This window comes from Colobus angolensis, unplaced genomic scaffold (assembly GCF_000951035.1).
Source record: "Colobus angolensis palliatus isolate OR3802 unplaced genomic scaffold, Cang.pa_1.0 Scaffold18, whole genome shotgun sequence".
Lineage (NCBI taxonomy): Eukaryota > Metazoa > Chordata > Mammalia > Primates > Cercopithecidae > Colobus > Colobus angolensis.
In genome coordinates this window covers 2,241,787-2,258,446 of record NW_012114932.1, presented here as the reverse complement: position 1 = coordinate 2,258,446, position 16,660 = coordinate 2,241,787, and the positions used below count along the sequence as shown (strand labels likewise).

General features: G+C 52.5%; 2 protein-coding genes across 4 annotated transcripts in view; both read right to left on the bottom strand.

Annotated features, from left to right (window-relative positions):
• IP6K1 (inositol hexakisphosphate kinase 1) overlaps positions 1 to 211 on the bottom strand; it is an 86,606-nt gene extending 86,395 nt beyond the window's left edge. Inside the window, exon 1 of one of the 3 annotated variants that reach the window (XM_011939066.1) lies at positions 19 to 211. The gene's annotated coding sequence lies outside the window, so the exon portion shown is untranslated. The remainder of the gene's footprint in view (positions 1 to 18) is intronic. The other 2 variants (XM_011939069.1, XM_011939068.1) reach the window with 2 other exon arrangements.
• A 4,816-nt stretch (positions 212 to 5,027) lies between these two features.
• Positions 5,028 to 16,556, bottom strand: CDHR4 (cadherin-related family member 4). Its single transcript, XM_011939306.1, is given in 24 exon segments — positions 5,028 to 5,083; positions 5,639 to 5,666; positions 5,902 to 5,963; positions 5,966 to 5,988; positions 6,087 to 6,143; positions 6,651 to 6,729; positions 6,732 to 6,792; positions 7,036 to 7,258; positions 7,345 to 7,493; positions 7,768 to 7,907; positions 7,988 to 8,191; positions 8,485 to 8,578; positions 8,832 to 8,985; positions 9,081 to 9,234; positions 9,237 to 9,263; positions 9,494 to 9,630; positions 9,810 to 9,913; positions 10,806 to 10,916; positions 12,786 to 12,871; positions 12,938 to 13,115; positions 13,206 to 13,386; positions 13,473 to 13,482; positions 13,742 to 13,796; positions 16,290 to 16,556. Coding segments are annotated over 24 exon segments (2,640 nt in total).
• Between the last annotated feature and the right edge of the window lie 104 nt (positions 16,557 to 16,660).

Genomic DNA, 16,660 nt, shown 5'->3' with positions numbered 1-16,660 from the left:
CCGGCTCCTGTCACTCACCCGCCCGGCCCGGGTACCGGGCGCCCACGGCTCCCTACGGGAGCTGGGCCCCCCGGGCCTCCAGGTTTCGGCCCGCCCCCTGGCAGGCAGCACAGGTGGCTGAGCCCCGCTACAGCGGCCTCTCACCGGCCGCTTGGTCCAGCTCCCGGCGCTGCCCACTTGGTACGGATCAACAACAAGATGGCGGCTAGCCGAGGGGGCGGGGGCCGGGCGTCATAGTAACCAGGACTGCAAAGAACCCGCCCCCGAGGGGTGCCATCCCCAGTCAACAGTCTTTTTGCTCGTCGCCAGGGGCAGTGCTTCCCGCTGACAGGTCAGCTCACCTGTCAGTCAGAGTCTGCCTCTCAGGGCCTGTGCCGAAAGCGTGGGGGCACGTGACTGTGACGGCATGGGTTTGCGCATGCGTTTCGTTCTCGCTGTGGCTGGCGGAGCTTTTGCTGGCGACTCTGAGGCCAGAGCGCCCTTGGCGTCTCTGCGTGTCTGGCCCCGGTGCGGTACCGGCGGCGTCTTCTCATACGTTTGCGCACACACAGGGACTCTCAGCGGTGTGCTATTCGTTTTTTTGTCACCCACTCGGGGAGAAGGGGGGTGCAGCCCCCAGTTCACTCTGCAGAGGAAACTGAGGCTCAGGGGAGGCCGAGCCAAGGTCACACCACCTCTAGAAATGGAGGTGCTGGGTCTCACACCTCCTCCTACTGGTTTCAGAGTGTGAGGAGCCTCTATCCCGGCTTCCCGCGCTTTGTCCCTTAGTAGCCTTGAGGTACAGCAGTCTGTGCTGCCACAGCAGCCTCTGGCTCATTGCCCATGCTTTCCTGCCTGAGGTTTAGAGCCTAGCACAAGTCCTGACACACAGCGGGCACTCCCTTTTCTCAGTCCTAGAGCATCTTGTCTGGAGATCCTATGACAGCATCTTTTGCCCTGGACTGTCATGACCGGCCTACCAGGCATAGTAATGGTCCCAGGAAGATGGTCACACCTTGCTCCCCATACAGAACACCTAACTCTGGGCTTGGCTTTAGGCTTAGAACACCAGATGAAGTTACGTGGCCTGGGCCCACACCCAAATGCCCCAACTAGCTAACTCTTTTGAGCCTTAGCCTTTCTTTAGCTTTGGTTGCCCCATCTGTAGAATGAAAATAAAAGTGGAGCTTCTCAGAGGAAGATTTAATGAACCCTTAGAGCAGGGGAAGAACTCAGGAAAAATCGGCCTAAAACCACTTCCTGGAACAACCTGCTTCCAGAAGTTGCTGTTGCTGAGGCATGCCTTAAAACACTAACTTTGGTGGAAGCCCCATGAAGGGTTTTTGTTTTGTTCCCACAGACGGCACTCAGCTTCTTCCTGGCCCTGGGATACCATAACTGGTTCAGAAAGGGAGGCCCTCCTAGCCAGGTGCGGTGGCTCATGCCTGCAATCCAGCATTTTGGGAGGCCAAAGCGGGCGGATCACTTGAGGTCTGGGGTTGGAGTCCAGCCTGGCCAAAATGGTGAAACCCCGTCCCTGCTAAAAATACAAAAATTAGCCAGACGTCATGGCAGGTACCTGTAATCCCAGCTATTCAGGAGGCTGAGGCAGGAGAATCACTTGAACCTGGGAGGCAGAGGTTCAGTGAGCTGAGATCATGCCACTACACTCTAGCCTGGGTGACAGAGCAAAATTCTGTCTCAAAAGAAAAAGAAAGAAAGTAAGGTTCTCCAGTGCCCTGAGGGGGTTCAGGCCCACAGACTCAACAGAGGCGGAAAGACTGTGATAACTTGGATTTACCACAGTAAGGTCCTCTTGGAGAGCTGGCAGAAGTCTGAGACCTGATGTCAGGCTGGGCATGGAGAGTGGGCCAATATTGCACCCAGCAAGACCTGCCCACCAGCAGATTGTTGCAGGCCACCTGGCTACATGCAATAGCTCAGGTCAGCACAGGAAGAGGTGAGAGCAGAGGAACCAGAAGAAACATCAGGAAGAAAAGTCAACAACCCTCAAAAGGGGGATTCTGCTAATCCTCCAGGACCAGCCATGCCACAGGATTCTCAAGTCTGCATCACCCCTCACCCCAGTGCAAAAGCTCCAAATCCTTCCCAAGAAAACCTCCACATACAGTTGGCAAATTGCCCTGAAGTTTGATGGGGCCCTCAAAAAGCAAAAAGCAACAGTGGTATAACTACCATGGATAACAGTTTGGAGGTTCCTCAGAAAACTATAAATACAGTTACCACATGATCCAACAATCCCATTGCTGGGTATGTACCCAAAGGAAAGGAAATCAGTATATTAAAAAGATATCTGCACTTCTGTGTTTGCTGCAGCGCCATTCACAATAGCCAAGATTTGGAAGCAACCTAAGTGTCCATCAACAGATGAATGAATAAAGAAAAATGGCCAGGCGTGGTGGCTAAAGCCTGTAATCCCAGCACTTTGGGAGGCCGAGACGGGCGGATCACGAGGTCAGGAGATTGAGACCATCCTGGCTAACACGGTGAAACCCCGTCTCTACTAAAAAAAAAATACAAAAAACTAGCCAGGCGTGGTGATGGGCGCCTGTAGTCCCAGCTACTCAGGAGGCTGAGGCAGGAGAATAGCGGGAACCCGGGAGGCGGAGCTTGCAGTGAGCTGAGATCCGGCCACTGCACTCCAGCCTGGGCGACAGAGCGAGACTCTGTCTCAAAAAAAAAAAAAAGAAAATATGGTACATATGGGCCAGGCGTGGTATTTCACGCCTGTAATCCCAGCACTTTGGGAGGCTGAGGCAGGCGGATCACAAGGTCAGGAGATGGAGACCATCCTGGCTAACATGGTGAAACCCCATCTCTACTAAAAATACAAAAAAATTAGCTGGGCTTGGTGGTGAGCACCTGTAGTTCCAGCTACTCAGGAGGCTGAAGCAGGAGAATGGCGTGAACCCAGGAGGCGGAGCTTGCAGTGAGACGAAATCGCACCACTGCACTCCAGTCTGGGCAACAAAGTGAGACTCCATCTCAAAAAAATAATAATAAAATATGGTACATATGCAGAATGGAGTATTATTCAACCACGAAAAAGGATGAAATTGACTGGTGTGGTGGCTCACGCCTGTAATCCCAGAACTCTGGGAGGCCGAGGCAGGAGGATCACCTGAGGTCAGGAGTTCAAGACCAACCTGGCCAACATGGTAAAACTTCATCTCTACTAAAAGTAAAAAATAAAAAGCCGGGTGTGGTGGCGTGCACCTGGGGTCCCAGCTACTCAGGAGACTGAGGCATGAGAATTGCTTGAACATGAGAGGCGGAGGTTGCAGTGAGCCAAGATCCTGCCACTGTACTCCAGCCTGGGTGACAAAGTAAGATTCTGTCTCAAAAAAAAGGAAAAAGATTTAAACAAAACAATTTAATTCATGGAGATAGTGAGTAAAAGGATAGTTACCAGAGTCTGGAAGGGGTGGGGAGGTGGGATGGTTAATGGACACCAGAGAAAAAAGAAAAATGAATGAGACCTAGTGTTTTGATAGCACAACAGAGTGACTATAGTCAATAATAACTTAATTGTACATTTTAAAATAACTAAAATAGTATAATTGGGTTATTTGTAACACAAAGGATAAATACTTCCAGGGATGGATACCACATTTTCGATGAAGTGATTATTAAGCATTACATGCCTTATCAAAACATCTCATGTACCTCCAAATTTATACACCTATGTACCCACAAAAATTAAAAATTATGAAAAAAATTAAAAAGAGGAACATCTCAACAACAACAAAAAAAGCAACAGTGAGCCAGACACCTGTAATCCCAGCACTTTGGGAGGCTGAAGCAGGAGGATCGCTTGGACCCAGGAACTCAAGAACAGCCTGGTCAACATAGAAACACCCCATCTCTACAAAAAAATTAAAAATTAGCCAGGCATGGTGGTCCATGCCTGTAGTCCCACCTACTGGGAATGTGAGTAGGAGAATCCATTGAACCTGGGAGGTCAAGGCTACAGTGAGCCAAGATCACACAGTTGCCCTCCAGCCTGGGCAACAAAGCCAGACCCTATCTCCCCTCTCTCTCTCTGTCTCTCTCACACACACACACACACACACACACACACACACACACACACGCAACATTGTTCTCTCTCTTTTGGATAAGAAAAGGAAGTAGGTGGCCCTGAGTAGACATGCTGATTGGAGGCCCCTCAGTCACTGACAAGGATAATAGCCTATTATCTCTATACAGCATCAGTCGCACTGTCAGTCCAAGCATCATACAATACCTTCTTAAAAGAAAAATAAATCCAGGTGCAGTGCTGCGCCCATAGTCCCAGCTACTCAGGAGGCTGAGATGAGAGGCTCTCTTGAAGCCAGGAGTTAGAGGCTATAGTGCGCTATAACACCTGTGAATAGCCTCTGCACTCCAACCTGGGCACCATAGTGAGATCCTGTCTTAAAAAAAAAAAAAAAAAAACCTGAAAGAGAAAAGGAAAACCTTACTGCTCCCTAGTGTCTGCTCACAAGGTAGGGAGTTCTCCAAGTGAGAACAAGGAGGCACAGATTTCAGAGCTTCTCCCCGCATGTTGGCTACAAGGCTAGAACTTTTCTATTTGTAATTTTGTTTATTATGAATCAGTTTGAAAACACAGCCCATGATGGTATGAAAAAGAAATTTCCCGAGACGGTCGGATCACGAGATCAGGAGTTCGAGACCATCCTGGCTAACACGGTGAAACCCCATCTCTACTAAAAACTACAAAAAGCTAGCCGGGCGAGGTGGCTGGCGCCTGTAGTCCCAGCTACTCAGGAGGCTGAGGCAGGAGAATGGTGTAAACCCGGGAGGCGGAGCTTGCAGTGAGCTGAAATCTGGCCACTGCACTCCAGCCCGGGCGACAGAGCGAGACTCCGTCTCAAAAAAAAAAAAAAAAAAGAAAAGAAAAAGAAATTCCACACATGGTAAAGCAGCTACTTGGCCTCAGAGCCAGCACCAGGCTCCGTCCTCAAAAAAAAAAAAAAAAAGAAAAGAAAAAGAAATTCCACACATGGTAAAGCAGCTACTTGGCCTCAGAGCCAGCACCAGGCTCCTGTGCGTGTGTTAAACAGGTAGTCTCTTCCTGTACCTAAAACCTGTAGGAGAGAGAAGAGAGCGGGGGATGCTGCTGGCCCCAGGAGAACTGCCTCCCTCTCCTCTTACCTGAAGGTAGGAGATCATTCCTTCAGGACCCTCAGTGTGACACCCCACCTTCGCTGGAATCTAACCTGTCCCCTCCCTCCCTTCTCAGCAAATTCTCTGAACTCTGTCTCAAATGCACAGGAAGCCTCCTTGATTCTCCAACACTGGACACCAGCTTCCCTAAGGCCAATGCCAGATTACTCTCCCATAATTCACTGGTGACACTGGACTATCTGGGGGCCTCTCCCCTCACCATCATCCCTCCTCCTGTTGTAGGCAGAGACCAGACCAGATATGAGGCATCTCCTGACCCCCTAGATATTTGACAAAGGACGGATGAAGGGTGAGTGGGGGTGAGAGCAGACCCCATTCAGGAAAAAAGCAGACAGATGGTGGGTTCCTGGGAGTAGGAGGAGATATTGAGATGAGGTAAAGAGAGGAGGAGATACTCAGATTGGGTGAGGGCCCAGGCAGAGAATAGTTTAGGAAGAGGGAGACTCACGGGAGTCCTGTGCTCTGCCATCAAAATGCTGCTGAGGGGAAAAAAAAAAGGGTGCAATGAATTGAACCCTGCCTACAGGGGAGCAGATGAAGACCTGCTCCTAGGGGGCCAGAAGCCCACCTGCCTCCTCCATCCTTATGGTGCTAGTGTGGGCACTTCCACAGGGATAGACATTCACAGGAAAAGGGGCAAGCTTGGTGGGGGCAGGGGAGTACTCTGGAGCAGCCTTGGTGCCCACTACTTGAAATGGTGAGCTGACATACCAGACTCATGATGCTACTGGGTGCCTGGGACATCTCCATCATCGGTGCCTCCATGAAACCTCGATGTATCCCTCAGTTCCCTGGATGCTGGGGCAAAGTAGGAGCAAGAGTACAGAGCAAAGCTCTGGGCCCCAACCTGAGTTTAAGAGATAGGCTCCCAGGCAAAGTATGCAAAGGAGACTGACCTGTTTAGCAGCAAAGCCTGGGCTGGTTTGCTGGGTGCTTGCAGCAGCTGGGCCAACCTAAAATGCCAGGAGGAGTAACCAAGCAGTGAAGGCAGTAGGCCTACTGGCTCCAGGAACTAGTACCATTCACCTGTCCCTTTTTATTGGGAATAACCAGTGTCTGTATGCAGTGCCCACATCGTTACATCCCCTTTCCCTGGGCTCAGTCCTATGTCCACAAGGAACTTCAGAGTCTACAGGAGCAGGAAAGCTTTCCAGTGGAGGGCAGAAGTCAGGAATGGGGTAAATGCCCAATGCATGACAGACTCACAGTTTCAAGCCCTGAGCTTATCAACCCTCCCCCCATTTCAAGACTGGATTCTGCCCGTGATGGAAGTTGCTTCCTCCCAGTGTCTCTCTGACCCTAATTTAAAGACTCCTGGAGGGACAGCAGCCCTCCTCAATATCAGTTTGTCACCCACCCACTTGGGCATTGTCATCTAATCTTGAGTGAAACCACCCATCACAACTGGGGTCCATAGGTGGGTGGGGGGCAGGTAGGGAGCACAAGGATAGGATCCCTACCACTGGAGGAGCCTGCCAAGAAGCCAGCCTCGGGCCAAGAGGAGAAGAGTACCAGTTGCTGTCAACACCACCACAAACAGGGCTGTGGTTGCCTGAAAGCCTCTGTGTCTGTCACAAGCATGAGTGTCATCATTGAGGGCACCTGAAAAGGAGGCCACAGCCTCACCACTGCCTTGCCAAAATGCCCTGACCATCCAGCCTTCCAACCCCTCCCTGGGCTAGGCCACCCCACACCCGTGATTTGCTCTTCAATACCTCTGGGCTTTCTGCACTCAGCACTTCCCTCTGAACTGCCTTTCCCATAGTTCCACCCGAAAAACTGGGTCTCCTCACTTTCCAAGGTCCACCCTTCCCACTCCACTAAGGGCCCAAGGAGCCTCCTCACTGTGGTTCTGTGGGTGCTGGTGGCCACTGTGCTGGCCCTCTGGTGAACTAGATGCACAATAATGGTGGCTGTGGTGCTGAGGTCGGGGGTGGAGCGGCCTGCATCGGCCACACAGATCAGTAGCTCATAGGTACAGGGCTGCTGTGGCCAGAAGGGCCCCAACACAAGGTCACTGTGCACCAGGATGGCCTCTTGCAGGATGAATCAGTTCTGGCTATTCCCTGAAATCAGAGTGACAGGAGGAAGAGACCATTGCTGGCCTTGGCCTGCCCCTCACTCACAACCTGGTGGTGCCCATGTCCCCTTCCTCCCACGATGCTATAGGAATAGGTCAGGTGCTGTGGCTCCTGAGGGATCTGGCATGACACCTTGGTCACCTCCACACTACGGCCCAGAGGAGCATAGATGGTGAGTTCCTGAAATGGGGGCTCACATTTGGGGGCATGGTCATTCACATCCTGCAGAAAGGAACCAGGTTAGGAGTGGATAGAACCCACCCCCCAAACCTCCGAGTCAGCCCCTCAACTTCTTCTCACCACAGCCGGAGCCTAGGCGTTAAGGGATCAAAGCATCACACAACGGGCTCCAGAGCTTTCCACAATTAGGCCCCACTCCTCTCCAGCCAACTCATGGAAGAAACCGAGGCACAGAGTGGAAAAACAGAACACCACAGGGAGATCTGAACTCCTATCTTTCCAAGTATTTATTTCCAACGCCTTAGGACACAGTTACCTCAACCTTGATGGTAATGGTACAGGAGCCTGAGCGGTGATGGTTGGGGTTCTGTTCTTGGCCATGGTCAATCAGCAGGACAGTGAGCCTGTACAGCCTCTGCTGCTCATAGTCCAAAGGTCCCAGGAGGTAAACTTCCTCTAGAAGGGGAGATCACAGCCTCAGCCTGCAGAGCCAACTCTGGCTCGCCGTTTCCATCCAAGCCCTGGGGTGGATGTACCACTGAGATTGTCCACAGCAAAGGTGGTAGGACCACCAGAGGTGTAGTACTCAATGTTGTCATTAGGATAATCCATATCCATGCCCACCACAGAGCCCAGCAGAGTGTGGGATACTGCATCCTCCTGAACCTGGAATGTGCGAGGGGCACAGGCTGGGGAGAACTCGTTGATGGGTGTCACCATCACCAGTACCGGCACCTCAGCTGGAGGTCATTTGGCAGTCAAGGAGCTGGCCTGGGGTGCCTATCCCTGAACTGGGAGTCTGAGGAGGGAGACATGGCCCTGCCCTGGGGGGTCTAAAGAGTGAGAGGGTCTAAAGGGAGGGCAGAAGCCTTCCCCTGCTGGGGGTCTAAGAGATATATCCTCAGGGTCTGAAATGGAGACAACCCTGCCCTACTGGATTCTAAAGGAGGAGAGATGACCCTGTCCTGAGCATGGGAAGCAGGAGGACAAAACAGCCTTGTCCTGGGTGTCCAGGCCAGGTGTGGTTACTCACTGGTCATCTGGGGCTGGCCACCATCGAGCACCAGGATGGAGGCTGCATGCTGGAAGCAGGTTCCAGGAGGGTCACAGTCCAGTGTGGCATTCACCTAGCCAAAGGGGCTAGAAAGTGAGGTCCAGTCAGGGCCTGAGAGAGCCCTGAGCCACATGGGGCTGCTGTAGGCCAGGGCATCCACAAATATCCTGCCCGGATCCTGTTTTCCAGACTGCAACACAGGTTGGCTCAACAGCCATCCCTCCCACCCCCACTCCCATGGTCTCAGCTCTCAGAGACCCTTGGCCCACCCACCCCTTCCCACTGCAAGCACCCTGCAAGTGGGTCTGGGAGCTGGGGCTGGGCACCTCAAGGACTCTGTCATAAAGGCAGAGGCTGGCAGGGTTGGAAGAGCTGCAGAACCACAGCTTGTAGTCCAGGGTGGCGTCAACAGAGTCCAGATCTTCACAGGTAAGAGTATTCAGCACGGCGCCCACAGGTGTAGTCTCGGGGATTTGGGATCTGAGAGTATGCCATGGGAGCAAGGCGGGAGTCTGGCAGCACCCTGAGTCATGGCTCTGGCCCCAGCAGCCCAGGTAAGGTTCCTGTGTACTCACACCAGAAGCACTGGGAGGCAGCGTGGAGGTCAGAGGTTGACCAGCCGCACATTCATGGTGAGATTGAGCTTGGCACTGGCCCACAGCTGGTGCCACTCAAAGGCCTTCACCTGCAGCCTGGAAACCGAAGTGCCTGGGGTGTGAGCTAACTCCAGGGCGTCGTGGTCGAGACCACACTGTCTGCTGCATGGGGTGAGAGGGTCAGGGAACACAGAGATCAGCCCCACTCCCAGCTCAGTCCCACTCCCACCAGCCCACCAGATCCATAGGCAAAGGAGGTCGCTGAGCCTGGCCCTCTTGCTGCCTTCTCCAAGACCAAGCCCCCAAACAGGAAGGTGAAAAGGTACTATGGGTCACCTCTGGACCAGCCACAGAGGCATCCCAGTACCCGCCCCTCCCTCAACACCTCTCACCATGACCGATGGAGAAGAGTGGGCTGGGCACCGGAGACAGGATTTCATAGCGCAGGTCGACACCCCAGGCCCGGACCTGAACCACCTCACTACCAGGGGCCAGGTTCTCAGGGATGGTGATATTCTGAGCCTACTCACTGGACCAAAAGGGGGGCACTGGTTCCTGCCCATTCCTACTCACCCTGTGGGTCCACAGCTTCCTTCCCTGGGCCCCCCTCCTGTCAGGGCTGGGACTCAGCTCCAGCAGCCTCACCCTACCTGATTCCATGGGGCTAGGCCCTTCCTCCCTCACTCTTCCAGGGTAGGGGAGCCTTACAGGAAGGAAACCTGACTGGAGGGAACAGGCAAAACCTTCACCATCACCATCCCTTGGCAGCTTTGCCTTTTTCCAAAGGACACTGAGATCTGCAGCTGGAAGACCTGTGGTGCACCCAGAACAGAAAAGGAGCCAGAGTGTGTGTGTGTCCACCTCTTTGTCTATGCCCAGTCCTCCCCTTCAATAGGCAACCTCACTTAGGATCTGCAAAAGAAGCCTCAACTTCCACTCTTCCCCATGATCCCCATGACCTGTCACTCTGCTGATAAGTATTCCTTTGAGCCCCATATCTTTGGGCCATAAATTATTCCGTTAGGATGCAAACAGCCCAAGAGTGATATCTGAATCATTGACAATGTGAATTATCATCTTAGAGTTGCTGAAAGCCACCTCCAGACTGCACTGACCACTTTACTCAGAACTTTTTTTTTCTTTTTTCTTTTTTTTTTTGCCCAGGTTGGAGCGCAGTGGTAATGATCTCGGCTCACTGCAACCTCCATCCCCTGAGTTCAAGCAATTCTCCTGCCTCAGCCTCCTGAGTAGCTAGGATTACAAGCATGTGCCACCACATTCGGCTAATTTTTGTATTTTTAGTAGAGACGGGGTTTCTCCATGTTGGTCAGGCTGGTCTTGAACCCCTGAACTCAGGTGAAAACACCCACCTCAGCCTCCCAAAGTGCTAGGATTACATAGGTGAGCTACCATGCCTGGCCATTACCCAAGACTTTCTTTTACTGTGTGATTGCCCTAAACACATTTCTTTCTATTAAGGGCTTGTGAATTCCCAGAGAGAGGGATTCCTCTTCTTTCTAGAACTCCAGAGCCCAGCACAGAACCAAGCTAAAGTGGGAGGACAACCAGCATGGAGCAGCAGGTCCAGGTCTGAGAAGGTCAGTGTTAGTCGAGGAGGCCAAGGAGGCCAAGAATAAACAAATTTCTAAAAGGTAGGAGCTCTACCCAATCCATGGACACCCCCAGATTCCAGGTCATGCTCACCTTTCGAGCCTGGCCTAGGAGGCCCTGGGATGGTGCCTGCAGCCAACCTTGCTCATTGATGGAGAAAGGTCCAGGGAAGTGTGGCAGGTCCTGGACACTGATAATGCTCAACTGACAGAACAGAGACGCTGGCAACCCCATTCAACCCCAAGTGCCCTGAGCACCCCCGTCAACAACCCAGCAGCAACCCTCCAGCAACCCAGCAGGCACCTGCCTACACCCAACTTATTTTCTTTTCTTTTCCTTCCTTCCTTCCCTCCTTCCTTCCTTCCTTTCTTCCTTCCTTCCTTCTTTCCTTCCTTCCTTCCTTCTTTCCTTCTTTTCTTTCTTTCCCTCTCTCTTTCCTTCTCTGTCTCTCTGCTTCCTTCCTTCCTTCTTTCCTTCCTTCTTTTTTTTGAGACAGAGTCTCACTCTGTCACCCAAGCTGGAGTGCAGTGGTGCGATCTCAGCTCACTGCAACCTCCACTTCCTGGGTTCAAGCGATTCTCCTGCCTCAATCTCCTGAATAGCTGGGATTACACACCTGTGCCAGCACACCCAGCTAATTTCTTTCCTTCCTTCCTTCCTGCCTGCCTGCCTGCCTGCCTCCACCTCCTGGGTTCAAGCAGTTCTCCTGCCTCAGACTCCCAAGTAGCTGGGATTACACACCTGTGCCAGCACACCCAGCTAATTTCTTTCCTTCCTTCCTTCCTGCCTGCCTGCCTGCCTGCCTCCACCTCCTGGGTTCAAGTGATTCTTCAGTCTCAGCCTCCTGAATAGCTGAGATTACAGGTGCCCACCACCACGCCTGGCTAATTTTGGTATTTTTAGTAGAAATAGGGTTTCACCATGTTGGTCAGGCTGGTCACAAACTCCTGACCTCCAGTGATCCACCCACCTCGGCCTCCCAAAATGCTGGGATAAGGTGTGAGCCACTGCGCCCAGCCTCACACCCAATTTTCTCATGCTTCACCACTGACCCTTATCCCAGCCTGGGCTCCAGCCCAGGTCCTGGTCACAATCCTCTTCCTTCCAGCCCAAGCCCTGGCCACAATCCTCAATCCTTTTTGTTTTTAAGCGAGTTACTGTTTTTAAATACTTTCTTTTTTTTTTTTTTTTTTGAGACAGAGTCTTGTTCTGTCAGCCAGGCTGGAGCAGTGGCACAATCTTGGCTCAGTGCAACCTCCACCTCCCGGGTTCAAGCGATTCTCCTGCCTCAGCTTCCCAAGTAGCTGGGATTACAGGCACACGCCACCACACCCAGCTAATTTTTGTATTTTTAGTAGCGACAGAGTCTCCATGATGGCCAGGCTGGTCTCGAACTCCTGAGCCCACCTGCCTCAGCCTCCCGAAGTGCTGGGATTATAGGTGTGAGCCACTGTGCCTGGCCATTACCTACATTTTTTTTTTTTTTTTTTGAGACGGAGTCTCGCTCTGTCGCCTGTCGCCTGGGCTGGAGTGCAGTGACCGGATCTCAGCTCACTGCAAGCTCCGCCTCCCGGGTTTATGCCATTCTCCTGCCTCAGCCTCCCGAGTAGCTGGGACTACAGGCGCCCGCCACCTCGCCCGGCTAGTTTTTTGTATTTTTTAGTAGAGACGGGGTTTCACCGTGTTGGCCAGGATGGTCTCGATCTCCTGACCTCGTGATCCGCCCGTCTCGGCCTCCCAAAGTGCTGGGATTACAGGCTTCAGCCACCGCGCCCGGCGCATTTTTTTTTTTAATTACAGAAATGATACAGAATTGTCATAGAGAACTGAGAACACATAGTAGATCTTGAAAGAACTCAGCCCCTGAGATGTCCCTGTGGGAACAGCCATGGTCACTGGGGAGTGAGCAGCCCTCAGCAGCTCTCTCCAAGAACATGCATCATGTAGAGGCTCATCTGTGCCTCTGCTGCAAGGTTCCTCTGCAGGCTGTGCCTGGCCAGGCAGGGGTTAATTTATTCTCTCCATCCCCACTGCCCCCATCCTGTCACCCACCGTCCCACATTCTGGGCTCACCTGGGCTCTGTGGAGTTCTAAGCCTGGGAGGAGCAGAGTGTACAGCCGAGCCCCAGGTGTGACTGTCTCTGGCACCTGAATCATTACTGCAGTTGGTCAGAGTGGAGGTCAGGGAAGATCTGTTCAGGCCATGCCTGCCCACCCCTGCTGACTGCCCCTGGCCTCACCTGGGCTGGCAAATTGACCAGCACACTGGATATGGCTAAGGTCCTGCTGCACATCCACAGAGAGTGATCCCTCCATCACATGGTTGCCACATGTGAACTTCAGCTGCAGCTTGTAGTGGTTCACCATCAGGGCATCCAACCGAGCAGAGCTGCTCAAGGTCAACTGGGGTAGGTGGGCAGTGCCATGTGGGGCTTGGAAATTTTAGGTCTGCCTTTGTGCCCCCACAGTCCCCAGTTGTACACATGGCCTTACCTTGCCCACATAGGTCCCTTGCCACCTGGCCAAGCTGGATGGGTTGAAGAAGGTGGTGGGTGGCTGGACATTGAGCAACTCCAGGGTGGGTGTGGGCGTGTAGGAGGAGCAGTTAAAGGAGAAAATCTGAAGGATTGTGCCAGGGCCCTGGTTCTCAGAGACATTTATAAACCAGGGCAGGCTGTAGAGGTCCATGAAGAGCAGAGAATTCAGGTTGGAGGCCCCCAGGCTGATGGAACCCCCCCAGGCTGATGGAACCACATATACTAGCATAGTCCTGTCCTTTTGCTACAGGGCCTGACCATGCCATGGGGCCAAGTGGCTAAGGCCTTTCCTTATATCCAGCATCCAACATTTCACAGATGGGGAGTGAGAACTTGGTTGAGGAAGCAGCCAAGATAAAGGGTGAGGGCCAGGGGTTCAGATACTTACACTTTCCTACCTCTCCCCCAATCCCTGTTCTCCATGGTAGCTTATCTGGGAAGGGTCAGGACTCCAAGGGAAAACTAGGGTTCCCCCACCCACCACCTCCTCACCAGAGACCACCAGAGCAAAGAGGAACACGAGGAGCCTGAGCAGCACCAGGATGACCTGAAGACACAGACAGCAAAGGAGGCTTCAGAAAGCTAGGCTGTTTGTCGGACTCACCCTGTTGCTAGGTCAGTTGCTCAAACACAACTGGGCAGGTGGGACTCCTGGGCCTCCCAGATTCTATCCCCGCCCATCCCTGGTGACTGAGTTCTAGACCTCTGGCAGGCTTCCAGAGGCTCAGAATATCCCATTTTCCATTGCCCCCATTCATTACAACTCTAAGGGCATGGAAGGAGAGGAGGATTAAGGTTCAGATGAGGAAACTGGTAATGCAATCCTTGGAGACAGAGGAAGCACAGCACCCAGGAAAATTGGGCCCAGGACCTGCTACCCCACAGAGTCTCAACTCCAGCTGGACCCCCTCCATTAGAACATTATCTGCCTATAAAAAATGAGCCCAACCATCAACAAAATCTCTCAAAACTTGCTGGGTGTGGTGGCTCACATCTGTAATCCCAGCACTTACAGGGAGGCTGAGGTGGGAGGATCACTTGAGCTCGGGAGTTCGATATCAGCCTGGGTAACAAAGTGAGACCCCATCTTTACAAAAAATTAGTTGGGTGTGGTGATCCAGGCCTGTAGTCCCAGCTACTTAGGAGGCTGAGGTAAGCGGACTGCTTGAACCCAAGAAATCGAGGCTGCAGTGAGCCATGATTATGCCACTGTACTCCAACCTGAGTGACAGAGCAAGACCCTGTCTCAAAAAAAAAAAAAAAAAAAAAAAAAAGCTGTCTACATCCAACAAGCAAAAGAAATCCTTGATGACAGAAATACAAATACTGGTTACCATTGGGAATATCAATTGGATAGGGCACCAGATGGCATCCAGGAGTTGCTGAGGATGTTCTATATCTTTATCTGGGTGGCAGCTGCACAAGTATCTACAGATTTTAACATTTATTGAGCTATAACTCTGAGATCTGTCCATTTATTTTATTTGTATGTCATTTTTAAAAGTTTTCTGGCCAGGCACGGTAGCTTATGCCTGTAGGGGAGGCCAAGGCAGGAGGATCGTTTGAGATCAGGAGTTCGAGACCAGCCTGGACAACATGGTGAAACCCTGTGTCTTAAAAAAAAAAAAAAAAAAAATTAGCTGGGTGTGGTGGCACATGCCTGTAGTCCCAGTTACTTGAGAGGCTGAGATAGGAGGGTCACTTGAGCCCAGAGATCGAAGCTGCAGTGAGCCAAGATTATGCCACTGCACTTCAGCCTGGGCGACAGTGAGGCCCTGTCTCAAAAAAAAAAATAACGGTTGTCTTTATTTGCCGTCTCCAGTTCTTCAGCCCTCACTCTCTTCTCCACACACTCTAATCAGGTTTGTCCCTCTCTACACAAAACTGCCCTTGTCAGGGTTCCCAATGACCTATGCACTGCCGAATCCAGTGGTTTGTTCTTCACCCTCACTGCCTTGGCAGCATTCAATGCTTGCTCCCCTTGGCTCCTGAGTCCCCACATTCTCCAATTTCTCCCGGTTGTTTCTGCTCAGCTTCTCTGATAGTTCTGCTTCATATCTCCCCTACCTCCACCTCGTGGAATGTCCCAGGGCACAGTCCTGATTGCTGTCTCCCTCTACACTCATTTCCTCCCACCCCACCTCATCCAGGCCTATGGCCTTACATACCATCCTTTCACTCACTATTCCTCCCAGATCCAAGGCTCCAGTGCTGATCTCTGTCCTGAAGTCCAGAGTCATACACCTAGCAGCTGACTCTGCAACTCCTCTTGGATGTCTATCAGGCATCTCAAGGATTACGTGTCCATAAATGATCATTGGATTTTCCTCTCCAAATCCACTCTTCTCCAGTCTTTCCCAGATCAGTTTATGGCAATTTCATCCAACCAGCTGTTAATGCCAGAAATCTGGGAGTCATGCTTGATGCCTCTTTTCCTGCCCACATCCATGCATCAGCAAGACTTGATTTTAGCTCCAAAGCATACCCCAAAGTGACCCCCTTCAGTGCACCTGCCCTGCCCAGGCCTAGGCCCTCCCCTTCGTTGCCTGGATGAGGGCAGGGGCTTCCACTCTTATTGCAGAATCCTTTTCTGAAAGCAGCTGGGATTATCTAAACAAGAGCTAGCCCAGGTCATTCCTGCTCAGAGGCCCCCATTGCTCCTCATCACACCAAGAACAAAACCCACATTCTGCCCTAAGGCCGTTAGAGCCTGGTTTTGCTGACCTTTTCCCTTCTGCCACCACCACCAATCACAGACACCTGGGCCTTCTTTATGTTTGGCCCTGTCCAGCTCCTGTCCCTCGGGTCTTTTCCCTGGCTGCTCATTCTGCCTAGAATGCCCCTCTTCTTGATTGCAACCTGATGTCACCTCCTCTGAGATTGCCCTTCCCCAGGCTAGCCCATGGCCCTCATTCCCTGGTATTTTCCTGTTGCTGGTATGTCTAGTCTGTCTGCAGCTACACTACTCTTGAGCCTAGCCTGTTTTGATAGAGCAACCTCAGGAGACGGGCTCACCCCGGCACCCACCCTCAGTCTGCACCTGGTACCGGCAGAAGGAATGCTGACGTTCGCGTGTCGCCGCTGGACTCGCGACTAGCCCAGCACTCCCCACTAGAGGGCAGTCCCGTCTAGCTCGGTTGGGACGCGGCTGAGGCCCCGCCAGTGCGCTGCCACAAAGTCCCGCCCTCTCTGAATCCTCAGGCCGAACCCCACTTCCATCCCGTTCAGGGAGTGCCGAGGCCAGCCTCAGGAATGGGTCCCGTGGGTCAGGCCCCGAGTGGGCCACAACCTCTCTGGGTCCGACCATACGGGGCGCTCTACCTATGTGCGGGCGCAGCACGACGCCCCGTGAGAGGGACCGCTATTTCACCATTGAACAAATGGGGAGAATGAGGCCCCCGCACGGAGGCG